A 14,384-nucleotide genomic window follows, 5' to 3' on the forward strand; every position below is an offset into this window, starting at 1 on the left:
ACAATGATAGAGGGATTACCAGTGAGATCTCCTTCGATTACGCGAGAGACTTCAGCAAAATGCCGGCGACCCGTAGAGGCGATGCTCGTTGCCACTGGGAGGATGTCTCCAATGTGAGTGCACAGCAGGGCGATGTACTTTTTTAACAGGGAACCGACACCCAGAAGCTCCGGATCTGCAAAAACAAAAGAGATTAAATACTATTCATATTCATCTAGAGCTCATTCAAACTTGATAGTCATTTAATCTCATCTGCATGGCTAGAGACTTGAAATACACGACTTACTGTATCCATTGACGTTCTCTGTGCCGTTGACACCCAGGTAGAGCTTGCTAACCAGCAGCCTCTGGAAGCGCAGCAGCAGGTCCAGAGACGCAGAGCGCTCCTTGCTGACATGCTCCGCCTCTAAATAGTTGGAGATCCGCCGAGCAACATCCTTCAGCCTCGCGATAGTCTGGGAGGCGATGTTCCTGCAGAAACCAAATTAGTAAATAAATCTGCTATCAGACAGCAAGCAGTTACTCTTTGTAGTCGCACAGGTGTAGCATGATTCAGGCAAAAAGCAGGTACCTCAACAGCTGCTGTACGAGCTGCACCAGAGGCAGGCTTTGCTTCCCCGCGGACTCGTAGATCCCCGTGTTGATGAGGTCTTTATCCAGCATGGCGCGACAGCGGTGCATGGTGGAAGCATTGGCCTCCTGCTCATCGATCTCCTTCTCTTTCTGAGCCTCCTTCTTGGCTTCAATGTCCTGTCATTAAAATGAATTACAAATTGTGATTCATATGTATCCAGTGAGAGGCTTACTTTAGGAGTTCAGGGACGCGGATGCAGATGATTTTAACGTCTAATATCCTGCATTAGCTGAAGGATTCCAACTGCACATTAAATGTGTCTAAAAATCACATTTGCCCAATGACCCAGAGCTTGGGGAAAACAAATCATTTGAAATTTACTGCATGAAAAGAGAGACAAGTGATGACTCGTGCATTTAACACACTGACCTGTATCTCAGCGGTGATGGCTGCATTTAGTGCAGATTCCAACCCTCCATCAGCCATTAAGCTGCTGACCAACAGGTCGATCATGAAGCGACGTCCAGGGCTCACACTCATTTCATTTCCGGATGCTGGAAAAAAAAAAAAAAATTTTAAATGAAACCTACCAACCTAATGCCTCCAGTGCCAAACATTTTTTGACTGCATATTATAGTTAATGGACTATTAAGTGTCCATTACTGTGTTTAATCAGCAGGAGCAGATGTTCTTAATTGCACTCACCAGCATTAGGCAGAAGTGAGGATAACGCTCTCGCCCTCTCCTCAGCAGTGGGCAGCAGCACCGACCAGCCACTTTGAAGAACTGCCTGGGCAGCTGCCTGCACAGTGTTGAGCACCCCAGCATTGCTCGCGAGTACTACCACCGTTTGCTTGAGGTTGTTAAGGAGCACGCTGCCAAGACCCAGTCCCAGCTCCTCTGGATCCACCTGGTTACTGATGGCTGCATGGAGCTGAGGAGGGAGGTTAGAAAGACATTATGATCCCAAGTTCACTGTTGCAATGTTTTAGAAATGATTAAGCCCAATTGTGTTGGTTAAACTGGGCATAAAAAAAGGGTGTGGTGTGCTTCAAATGTCTGTTGTCATATCTACTGTAATGACTTCATCACCCTAACAACATTTTAAATCCTCCACCAAAATCTTCAGTTTGAATAAAGTGACTCACTGGATTTAGTGAGATTTTCTATTAAATCTACATTTTTTTGATGAATAACTGAACCAAACTGGCGATTTCCTCAACATCTTTTGCTGTTGGCAAGAAAGTGATGATGTCTTGATGCAGCGCCAAGTGAATGCAAATAAATATTATCTCTTCCTCTGTAACGACTTAAATAATTTACTAAAACAGAGCTGAAATTGATTTTTTGTTATTGTGGCTATATAAATGTAATTTATGGTGCTGTTAGATGCGCCTCCCTCTCTGTGCAGCAAGTGGGAGAGCAAACAGTCTTTTGACCGCAGTGAAAATGTTGTTATTGAAATGGCAACAAATGTGGATCAAATCAAAATAAAATGATTATTTAAATTTTGATGATTTTTGAAGACAATCGAATTTCAATAAATTTTGACTTTTGGACTTGACAGCACTCAGTTATTGTAAATGTTTTTGATCAGATGCATCAGAAAACAATCCTTACGCAAGCAATCTAATCCTACAAATAGTATAATACCTTTAATTAATAGTGTAGCCTAATCTTTACCTGCAACTGTGCAGAAAAACAAAATATATAAACATGTCATAAAAACCTTTAAGCTTTGAACTATTCAATACAGCCTTATTGGAGTTGCAAACATTTGTATATTGTTAAGAAAATCAAAAGCTTCCACAATCACAAATAAATGTCACATCTGTAATGAAACATCTGTTGATAGGGTGTCGTCTACCTGGAGCCGGAGCAGGTTGAGTGTGGCCACCACCATGCACTCCTTCTCCTGTGGGGGAGGCCAGTCTGAGCTGCCGTCCATCCCCTCGCTGACCTGTCGCAGGAGTAGGTCGAGCTGCTCAAAGGTCATGGAGCAAACATCCACCACAAAAGGCACACGCTGCCCGACAGACCACTCCGAGCACGAGGACCAGGCGAAGCTCTGAAGACAAACAACCACTAATTGTCACTGAATGTTTTGCGCTCATCTATAAAAGCATTTAAAAACAATGAATCACAGTTAGTATTACCTGTCCTGGACCACAGGAGATTCCCACTATGTGTTTGGAGTTGAGCCCTGGGAGTGCCTTAGGCTGTTTCTTGTTAGAAAAGAGTGTATCAAAGTGTTGTAGCTTATCATTGCTGCCCCAGCTGTGCACCTCTCCATCGTCAGTGAGGGCGAGGCAGTGTGTAGATCCCACAGCAACATCCACAACTTTCTTTCCTGAATGCAAACAACAAAACAACAAACATCATTCTTCGTATTCTGAAAGCTTCTGAAGACAATATAGATGTGTGAGATAACAGTGAACTCACCCTGTAGGCTGTCGAGCAACTTGGGGTAGCGAACGTGCTCATCGGTGCCATGACCGAGGCGCTGGTTGTCTCCCTTCCCCCAGGTGTACACTTGGCCATCTTTGGTGAGGGCCACTGAGAACTGGCTGCCGCAGCACACCTTCACTATGTCCAGGTCCTGCAGTTTTTCCACAAGTTTGGGCGTCTTGCAGCCATCACTCCCTCCTCGGCCCAGTTTACCGTAGTCTCCGTCCCCCCAGGACCAGACCTGACCTGTTGAAACACGGTGAATAAAAATACTTCAGTTCTGATACTGATGGATTTTACGATCTGAAGTCGAGCCGAAAGACTCGTGTTCTTACCATTCTCTGTCACGGCAAGCGTCTGTGCATCACCACTTCCACACGCCACATCCATCACCTTTAGTCCCTTCAGCGCTGTCACCAGCATGGGTGTGGTCTGGTCCTCACTGGAGCCTAGAAACACAACCAGAAGACAGTGATAAAACTGAAAAAACATGCTATATTTCCAACTGAGGCTGCGTCCAGCAGTTCACAGCTGATGGATCTTACCGTGGCCCAGTCGACCGTAGTTCCCTCTGCCCCATGTATAGAGTTCTCCATCAGCAGTGATCGCAGCGCTGTATGTGCTCCCACACGCAATGTGTACCACGTGCTTTCCTGTCTGTTTACCATTGAAGGCTGCGATCATTGTAGGCTCTTCTAGATACCTTAAATAAAGAAAACATGGAGATAAAGCAGACTGATGATTCTGATGGATAAAAGGAGCTTTCCCATCAATGTGAAAAGCACTAATTAATGTCTTAAGCATTGTTTTAGGCTTTCTTAAAAGGGGCACTGTGCAACCTTTTTCCAACCTTTATTCTCCAACTGTAGGACCTCTCAACGGGCAAATGACTCTTTGATCTCACCCCACCAAAACTCAAAATATGACTTTCAAGTACATCTAGAAACTCAAAGAATTATACCAGCCGTGTTCTCAGATTTCTCCTCTATATGGAGAGAATTATGATTTAATTGGCCTTAAACCGCTCTAGTCTGAGTCTGGCCTCAGCCTTTGCAAATTGCTATTCAAACCTCTGTGTCTGTTAGTTTATAGGCACGCAAGAAAGCTGCATAGCACCTTAAAAGAAATTGTTAGTTTTGGATGTTTTCACTGTTGCATAAAATGCACTCAGTGGCAACTGCAGAAGCTGTATTTGGTGTAATTGCATAAAACATTGATACAATGTCCTTGAATTGGGATATAATGTAATTACTAAGTTAAGTATCTGTTTGAGCAATAATTAAATTTGGCTTCATTCTTTTCATAATGTGATTTAGTTATTTTTTAGTCACACAATTGCAAAACTCCTTTACATATCAAGAACAAGGTGGAAATGATGAAAATCAAGCATCAGATCGGTGTAATCTCCAATTGCTTACGTGGTGTCTCCATGTCCAAGGCGGCCTCCATCGCCACAGCCCCACGAGAACACCTCTCCGTTGGATGACAGGGCCAAGTAGTGCTGCCCGTCAGGATGAGCTGCTAGCTTCAAGATCTTCCTGGAGCTCAGACCATGGATTAACATCGGCGCCTGCAACAAAATAACTCAGTGAGTCAATCTGCAGCAGACACAGAGCTGCTACTTTTTTTAGTAGTCATTAGAGAACTGACCAGGGTTGTGCTCTTGTAGTTCTGGGTGTAAACTGCGCCACTGCTTGACAGGATGAGAAAGCCCTTTTCTGAACAGACTACTTGTGTGACTCCGAGGCTTGACAGGGCTTTACAGTGAATGGGCCCATTAACATTGGCATAAAGTTTCCAGCCCAACAGGCCCCAGGCGATCACTTCCTGCAAGGTTCCCTGGAACAAAACGAGACAGAGAGCGAGACAAAGTCAGTCACATGGAGACTGTCTGCCATTATGGTTATGATTTCTCCTTAGGCAGAAATACATAACCATAATCAAATATGAAAGGCTGACATGAATTTAATACACGATATTTTTTAATCTGCTGTTTTTCCAAAAGGAGGATCCACACAGGACACAGAGTACACAGCCAAGATATAAATAGCACAAAGATTGAAAAACAGGCACACAACTCAAGCATTAAATGAAGAAAGGAGAAGCGTCAGTGACCTAAAAAATGAGACAACTAATAATCCAAGCATTTCCAGTCGATAAAAGGAGTTGTCACCTTGTGTGACGTGGGGGAGTTGCAGTGTGGAGGGCTGCAGGGGGAAGCCAAGCGGTCTAGATGAGCCATGATCACCACAGCTGTCTGCCGGAGGTCAATAGCCAGGTCGTTATCCTGAGGCAAGGTCAGGTAGCGCAGGAAACTCTCGTTTGGACTCAGAGGGGATGTGAGGATCTGCAAATCACAGCAATCAGCCACAAAGTACTTATCAGTTTGATCATCAACAATTATCGAGGACAACAGGGGTATTTTAAGACAGGCGTTTCCAAGCAACAGACCTTTATTTGATGACAATCTGTTTGAGAGGTTTCTCTCATTGTTCTGTTTTTAAGCAACATAAAAAAAGAAAAACTGGGAGAAGATGTTCACCTCTGCTTCCTCTTCAGGAACGGGCTCCTCCTTGCTGCTCTGTATGTTCTGAAAGCGCTGCAGGAGGGGCAGCAGAGGGGCGCTGGTTCCCTGGGTGGAGCGCTCGTTGTCCATCTCTCTGGTGCCGCTTTCCCACAGGCGGAGCAGCAGCAGAACGGCTGACAGCAGCTGACTGGAAAAAAGACACAGTGACAAAATCATTGCATTTCAGCTGCAGGAGGATAACAGCATAGGCAAATCAGCAATGATTAAGAGTATCTGGTTACCTGAGAGTGCCCCTCTGCACAGCCAGCTCCAGCAGGATGGCCAGGGCCAGGTGCTGGTCCTGGAGAGGAATGTTGCCTTTGGTGCTGGCACTTCCATGAACATCGCTGCTCCCAGAGAAGACGAGACATGAGGATCAAGAAAAGGAATATCCAACACATCTTACTATTAGGCCTGTCACGATAATTATGTTATCAGCTTATAAACCATTTCTTATCTTATTTACTTATCGATACATGGATGGATTGCCCGTTGTGTTTATAAGCAATTTGTGTTAACAGAGCATTTTTATTATTTTTCACTTTCCAGTTCCAATAACTTAATATTAACAATTAAAAGTTATTTGCTCTTTGAAAATGTATAATTGCATTACTATGCTATTATATTATCATTATATCAGTGGCATAAAATTGTCTTAAAATTACAAGAAGATGGTTTATCACAATTACTTCTGGGAAGATATATCGTCTGACATAAGCAAGGTCTGCAGAGTAAGCAGCTGATCTGTAAATAACAAACCTGAGGAACTTGGTGGCCCTCTCAACGACTTCCAGCCACACCGATGATACAGTTCCCTCATCGAACAACGTAGCCTCTGGCAGGGCACGCAGGGCGTCCAGAGACTCCTGGAGGAGTTCACTGCAAAGATCTGCATCGTCTCCTGTAAAACACATCTTCTGTTTTATATACGGCTACGCAACACACCAAAGCCAAAAAAGAGCCAAAAGCCAAACATGAGGGCAAAAGGAGGATTTACATGATTTTAGTTTAGTTTTCTCATGTTTCCCTAAATCTGGAACTAAAATGCAATTAATGCAAATAAGCATATGACACATTTATTGCAGATTCACTAAAATCTGATCGAAAACTGACTTCCTTATTCAACTGCATTCCTCAAAAGGAAAATTAGAGCTATTTATACTTCACTTATTGATTCTGAGATGCTTAACGAGTGTGATTACAACCTTGCATGCATTTACAGAAAGTAACCTTCAAGCTTCAAGTAACCAATCAGATTAAACGGTCCTCACTTCTTATATGAACCGCTGTCCCAATAAAAAAAACAAAAAAAAGATTAAATGGTCCTCGTCATCCCCATAACATCCAGGATTTGTACATGTATTCATTCAGCAGGTGAAAGAACACACTGTTACAGTTCTGTTATTCTTACAGTGTATTCCAGGAATACAACTACACCGAGGATGAGAGGCTTAACTGTCAGCATGCGGGTGTGTGTGTGTGTGTGTGTGTGTGTGTGTGTGTGTGTTGCTCATGTTACAGGAAGGCTACAGAGAAGAGGCCGGCTCTTTGTTCCCACCCAGTCCCTGTGGACAGGAAGCTCTCAGCCTCACATCAGGGCATGTAGCAAAAACAGCATCTCTGCTTGTCGAGCTAACGACGAGGGACTTTTTAACTTACACAGCCAGAGTTGTTTATCATTAGATAGAATCTGACAGTGTGATTGACGTACAGGTGTTTCAACTGTACATCACTTGTACAATCTCATTCGAATTAAACTCTGATGGCTTTTTTTCGTCACCAACAAGTCATAAACTTTCCTTCCTCGTGCCAAAATCACATGCTAAGGCTAAAAACAAAGCATTGAGAAATATGTTGGGTTGTTTACTATGAGCAGCCTGTTGCATAACATGCAACACATTCATTAACAGCTGTTGAGCTGAGCTCCATTACCATGACACCAGCTGCCAAGGGCACAAAACATCTTCACCGTCAGTATCTCAGGTCGTTCTTACCTGACCTCCAGGCCCGCCGCAGGAAAGCAAAGGCAAACGAGAGAGCCGCCCTGGAGCCGACTCTCGCCAAACCTTCAACGCCTTTACTGGCCGGACGAGGGCTGAAGAAACACAGCAAAATAAACACAAGACAAAATACACACATTAACACAAGACGCATTTGTGTGTGTTAGAGAGGCCTCCATCGGGACTACGCTACCAGATGTTGGGTTTAAGTCAAACAAGCATGAACAATTCTGTAGGTACATTACAGGAGGTTGTATTTTGTACATTATAACTGCACCGGCTCCTCTTACCTCTTATTGTCAGCAGCAGGCAGTGGTGGGCTGGGGGGCGTCTTCCAGCGGACCTTGTACTTCTCCTCCATCATGCTGTGGCTCAGAGAGATGAGGTAGCGCTCCAGGATGACCAGGCGCTGGCGCAGACGCTGGGCAGACAGAGTGCTTTTGGCCATCTGAGCCGAGAGCTTCTGCTGGTCATCAACCAGGACCAAGAGACAGTCCTTCAACTCCGTCTCATCTAAACGCACCGGGGAAAGAGCAACGAAGATATAAACATAATGGAACTATAAATACTTCTAAAAGAAAAACAAACATGATTATTAAACTTTATTTTGAGTGCAAAAAGAGCAAGTGTTACAAAGACATCTATATGGACCACTGGCATGTTGCTATTTAATCTCTATTATTATGATGTAATGCATGTAGAGGAAAAGTTGGACATTAGGGCAGTGATTTCACTCCATTGCATTGTGGGTAATGTAGGCATCAGGTTGTGAAAAGGAAGCAGAGGGCATTACATGGAAAAGCTGAAGTCTCTGGTTCTGCTGCATCGAGGCAGTTTTTAAAACGGTCTATAATGAGTCCAACAGTGTTATAAAAGTGCCTCGACCAGTGGACAGCTTTTAAACCTGGCGCCTACATTACCCACAATGCAACTTAAATTACATGCAGCTTCTCCTGGCGCCAAAAAAAAAAAAGACTTTATACTACTTTTTCACGTCTGCAGTAGTACTCCCCAAGACCTGTAAACACACTTTAATGTGTAAAACTGATGGAGTTGACCTTTACGGGTTAATCTAAATAACCTTGACTTGATTTTACTGTTGTCAAAAACATTGATATATTGATAGATTCTGAATATTTGAAACAATTTCAATACTCATTTTCAATACCACATACGCCCGCACCCACCCACTCTTCTGACTATGGTCAGAAGTGAATTAACTTAGATGCTATTGCTCTTAACACACAGGCCTCGTTATATTGATCTTTTAATAAAAATCTAAATTTGAATGCTCTTAATGTTTTCTCCTCATTTTTTCCCCTGTGGTATTGAACATGATCTATGTCTTCAAGGTATTGTATAAAAGTGAGAAATTCCAGTGTACAACACCACTTAATTTATGAAGCATCATATCCACAGAATGTTCTGTATTTTTCTGTTTACCGAGGTAAATAAACCACAGATTTAAAATTAGGTACACTGCAATAAGTGATGAAACACACATCACCCTCATGACACGAACAGCACGGTGTTTCAAGAAAGGCTCCTTTGACACTTCAGCTTATTGCTCGTAGTCGTGAATGTTTCATAATAAAAACAGAATATTCAATATGTCCCCCACTGGCCTTCATCACAAACAGTCCTTTGTTCTGATTCAGTTCAAGAGAAAATGCTTTATTAGGCGTCTATAAAGTAGCGCTGCAGGGAAGACGAGATAGGCCAAAATAGCAGGTCTGAAATCCACTTAAGCTTTATGTAAGCCAGACTGGCCTGAGGTTGTATGAGCCACACTACAGTCAGCTGTGCTCAGCTGTCAGGACAGATATGTATCCCACTCAGACAAAGTCTCCAACTATTTATTATACATCACCAAATGCTCAAAAGTTACTTGTGCTACCGAACTTCCAAATTATAAAGGATCTGGCATGAAAAACAGTAAAAACACATCCAGTGCTGAGAATCAGAGCAAATCTGTCATCTGTCACTTGCACCATCCTGCTCTCAAAACAATAGGTAGTGTCTGGACTCTGACTGCTGAGATCAACATGTTCCTGATATTGGACCACTCAGTGGAAAAGCAGGAAGCGTGCTGTTTGAACTTTAAGCATCAATGACAGAGCACTCATCCATGCAGCGATCCAGTTACACTCACTGTACAATCAGACCATCGTGATTCCCTGACTCACTCAATAAAATAAAAAAGGAAGAGAGAGGCAGCCAAGAAGCTACTAGCGAAGATTGCATTCAGTAGGCATGTAGACCCTCCCCCATCCCCCCCCCCACCCAACGCTTATCTCCCACCACCACAACACCGTCCCACCCTGTCCTGCTAGTAAACACAACTAGGTTGAGAGACGCCCCCCCCCCATGCTGGGCCACATTATAACGCCTACCAAGATTACACTCGGAGGGGTAAAAATAACCACGGAGACCTTCGGACTGCAAGTCATTTCAGAGTTGCCACAACTCACGTGACAGCAAAACACGCACATATCAGCGGGGCCTGGCGGACGTGAAATTGATAAACAGAGAGGCTGACCATGTGTCGAAACGGTCAGTATCACTGTATCTAGTCGACATTTAGATGTTGTGAAACCATCTGCTGTCAGCATGGTATTAATTACCCTACTTGGAAACAGAAAGGTGTAAAATAACAAGACAGGAGAAGGGGGCAGCAGAGTCGTAGTGGAAGTAGGCCACGACGAGATATTTTGTAGCCAGACACATCTGAACCTTGTTCAGGACAGGTAGCACTCTCACCTGGCTGCCGCCCCCAGTCCCAGGTCTCAATGATGGAGTGATGTACTGATGTTGACGTCTCCTCCTCCTCCTTCTTCTCTTTGTCGTTGGGTTCATCCTTCTTCTGAGTTCCAAAGCAGTCAGTGCAATCCTCTGAAATAACCACAAGACATTCTGACATTAACCTTCTTGTCCATCAGAAAAGGTTAAAATTATAACCCTGGCTCATGTATCATCTTTAGACAGTGAGTAAAACTGTACCGGGCCACCACAAACAGATGGCAGCAAAAAACAGTGGTCGGTGGCATACCTGGGTGAGCTGACTCCTCTCCGTTGAATGTTATCTCCTCATCTTTTACCATTTCATTCCACATCTCACTCAGTCCCTCTGGAGAGAATGCCCGCTACAAAAGATTAAAAGAAACAAAATCAGCAGAAGACATTAATAAACTTGTGTGTTCACGTCTTTATGCGTTTGCTTTGTAGCACAACTGTCACCGACAGGCTGTTATCACATCATGATCGCAGCTAAAATAGATCCAGGGAACTTTTTTTTTTTTTTTTTTTTAAATTGTATCTGATCTAAAACTGTTATTTTCACTCTAGCGCATTTTAAAATAACCATTTCCATGTGTGTCATTTGCCTGTGAGTCATTCATTTTTAGGTTTTCAAACGTTTGAAGCAAACAAAGTCCAACATCTGTTGAAAGAAATCTGTTGTACAGTCTTCATAACGAACTAACGTTAGGTTAAGTGCTGTAGGCCACACAGACTAAACTCTTTTAGAGCAGCAATTTACGATTATTTTCATTATCAATTCATCTGCCAATTACTTTCTTGATGAATCAGTTGGTCTGGTGAAAAAAGCTCATCACAATTTCCCAGACCACAAAGTGAAGCCTTCAAATTGCTTCTTTTGTCAAACCATCAGTCCAAAACTCAAAGACACTTCATTCACGATCATAAATGACGAAGAAAAGCAGCACAATGTTTGACATTTCCGAAGAACGACTACAATGATTCATCGATTATCAAAATAGCTGCCGATTAATTTTGCTTGTACCGACTAATCAATTAATCTGCTAATCGTTGCCATTTTAATCAAATATAAGTAAAGACACAGTACAAAGTAGCTGCTCTGTCACTGAGCATGAACTGGTTCAAGGATGCATGTGCTGTAAAACATCTGTGTCATCACCCTGCTTTCAAGGATCTAATGTCTTAATTCTCAAAAACTCGTAAGCTCGCAGACGACACCATACCAGACACATAGCTGCCTTCAGCACTGGCGTGATCTGTAATGATGGGGAAAACATGACACCCTTCCCCAGTTTTGGTCCTCATTTGGTAGTGCAAACCAATTTGCAAGTTCAGGGTGAGTCCAGACAGGCTGCAATTTGTGGGGGTGACAGCAGGCGGCTCATCGCACGGCATATTTTGTGGTATGAGACAGTTGACTGAAAGTGTTTTATCCCCATCTTCTCTAAAGCAGTCATAGATGAAAGACCTCATAATTACAACCAACATGAGTTTGTTTTCACAACATAGATCCTTTTTAAAATACCTTTCCCTCTAACTTACTGTAACATTAAAGGCTAAACCTCTTTTCGCATTACAGAAAAAACAACAATCATCTGAACAAGAGGCCTGATACAGCTTGCAGGCCAGTGACTGCAGATATGCCTCAAGTGATGAGACATATCTCAGCTTGTTACAACAATGTAGCCCCTGTTGGTCAACTCAGTGTCGGACTCTGACCATGTCAAAGTAGAAGGATTTTGAACGTTCATGCTAACGAGTGTAACAACGTTCACTTTCAGGCACTGTAGAAGAAAATGTTTTGGAGGAAAGCTGTAAGATAGACATTAACTATCAGTGAGACGTCAAGGTTTAGAGACGTATAGAGGTTAGCCCCCAACGTGATGCAACACAGACTCAACAACTATTTAGAAATGAAGCTATTTCTAAAAGAAAATCAGCAACAGAGCTGCAAAACAACAGCTGGGAGTGCTGCAGCAGATGAACATGCAAATGTATTCAATAACCCAAGACTGTAACATTTTCTAAGCTGCTAGAAGAAAGAGTTACAGCTGAAGCGAAGATGACAATCTTTGTCCTTATTTGCAGGTTTTCACTTGTCCCCCAGTCACACATGTCTGAACCCACAAAGTATCATGCTATTCTTTAAATATAAAAGCAGTCATTTTTCATTTGACTCCTCCTTTACATGCACATACCTGTAAGTCTATCTTCAGCCATTTGTCGTGAAATCTCAGCTGAGCATCGAGGGTAAAAGATGGAGAAGGCATCTTCCCCTCTCCTCTCCTGGCTGCAAACGCAGCCAACCTGCAAGGTGAAGAGATGAACAGCTCTGTTATGATGTCTGTTGTGATCAAGGTTAGACGAGAATCAGCTAATAACGCCATTCATTACGTCATTATCAGGTGTCTGTGTATCAGTGAAGTACCAGTCAAACTGGTGAACAGTCAGGAAACATAAGCATCACCAACCAGTATTCACATTTCAATGTAAACACAAGGGAAGCCCAACAACCAACGCCAGTTTCCAAAACACAACACTGAATCACTCCGATTTCAATGAAAGATCTTATAAAACACAAACTACCATTAGACTAACTCAGGATACATCTAACGATAAATACTGCTGCTTTTATCTCTCTGTTGAATTAAGGCTACACGAAATGCTTCATCCTTAGCTAGGTCAACCTTATCAATTATATATATGCGACTATACATGCAATTTATAGCTTAACCTACAAATGACTAGTGTGACGTGTCTATAGAAGTTGTACCTTGCATTAGCCTTGCAAACATTATGAACAGTAGAGTTTAAGGCCAAAGCTGTATCCATAACTCTAACGTTACACGAGACGGTGGGAGGAAAACGAGTATTTCGTAGCATTAAATGCTAGCAAGGGCACATTCTGTGTTAACCTTGATAAAGTGGTTACAACCTCGTTATCACGCATGATAACGGACACAAGTCATGCGGGTATTAACACACACTGACACAGCATCAGCACTCATAACGCAACACCTAATGCTAGGTAACGTTCACATTAGCTCGGCAGCTAGGGCTAACTTCTTAGCTTGCTAGACAGCTAATACTCAACACAACGTTAGCTAGCTAACGCTAAACCAGCTCTCATCATCCAGGCAGCGATGAACAAGCTTCTGTGTCATGACACTAAACCTGAAGAGGTGCAACGTCCCGGCGAGTTCACCAACGCACCGGCAACATGACGATTTTGATAACAAATTCCTGAATTACCTGCGGTCTCTGCTCAAGCTATTCTCGTCCCCTCAGCTGCTTTGCTGCATTAACAAGACGTTCATAATGGGCTTGATTGACAGGTCGCGGACTGGGGCACGAGGCATGGAAACACATTACGTAGTCGTAACTGGGAGATCGAATGCGATTCATCATCACCGGGACCTCCCGCTGAGGCGGGGCTTCCAATGCGAGCACATCCGTTGGCCAGTGTTTCTACTCCGCCCGCGCGTGCCGGCCGGTGTCGTAAAATGTGCGCTTCTTTTGGTTGTGAGGCGGGACATAGGAGGGGCGGGGTTGGCCTAGAATGAGGAAGAAGCGTCCGGTAGGTGGCGCTGCGTCTCAGGAGAAGAGCGGGGGTGTTTATTTCACTGATATATTTGAGGACAGAGTTATATTTCATACAGTTTTAGATGTACATTTAATTATAGTAGTATTCTTTAAATAATAATTATTTATTTTATCGACATCTGCAGCTGTTTCATCTATTTGACCATGTGGCAAATATGACAGTCATCAGACATCTGGGTTCCTTGTGATTAATAAGCAAAAAGGAAATATTCTTGCCACATGTAAATTTAAGTTTAAGTGTTTAATCTATATAAATATATTATATGTATGAGGCGAGCGCGTTGTGTTTTATTTGTATTGCCTTGTGATTAATAAAATACTTCTTATATTGAGTATATAGCCTTTACAAAGGGCATGAAGAGCAACATGTTAGGGTCCACCTTATTTAGTCTGCTGGATGTGCATTTTTTAATGT

At 43.0% G+C, this 14,384-nt stretch overlaps 1 protein-coding gene across 1 annotated transcript in view; it reads right to left on the minus strand.

Moving 5' to 3' along the window:
• Nucleotides 1-13,753, minus strand: part of herc2 (HECT and RLD domain containing E3 ubiquitin protein ligase 2) — a 41,637-nt gene extending 27,884 nt beyond the window's left edge. Inside the window, 23 exon segments of the mRNA XM_084355490.1 lie at nt 20-175; nt 287-471; nt 572-750; nt 1,004-1,128; nt 1,280-1,508; nt 2,442-2,642; nt 2,731-2,924; nt 3,017-3,268; nt 3,358-3,471; nt 3,568-3,725; nt 4,441-4,592; nt 4,673-4,861; nt 5,196-5,369; nt 5,565-5,736; nt 5,831-5,935; nt 6,348-6,489; nt 7,583-7,683; nt 7,879-8,101; nt 10,349-10,480; nt 10,638-10,731; nt 12,565-12,673; nt 13,619-13,647; nt 13,649-13,753. Coding sequence (XP_084211616.1) covers nt 20-175; nt 287-471; nt 572-750; nt 1,004-1,128; nt 1,280-1,508; nt 2,442-2,642; nt 2,731-2,924; nt 3,017-3,268; nt 3,358-3,471; nt 3,568-3,725; nt 4,441-4,592; nt 4,673-4,861; nt 5,196-5,369; nt 5,565-5,736; nt 5,831-5,935; nt 6,348-6,489; nt 7,583-7,683; nt 7,879-8,101; nt 10,349-10,480; nt 10,638-10,731; nt 12,565-12,673; nt 13,619-13,647; nt 13,649-13,735 — 3,502 coding nt within the window. The 5' untranslated portion in view covers nt 13,736-13,753.
• Between the last annotated feature and the right edge of the window lie 631 nt (nt 13,754-14,384).

Source organism: Pagrus pagrus (genome assembly GCF_965226575.1).
Source record: "Pagrus pagrus genome assembly, chromosome: 6".
Lineage (NCBI taxonomy): Eukaryota > Metazoa > Chordata > Actinopteri > Spariformes > Sparidae > Pagrus > Pagrus pagrus.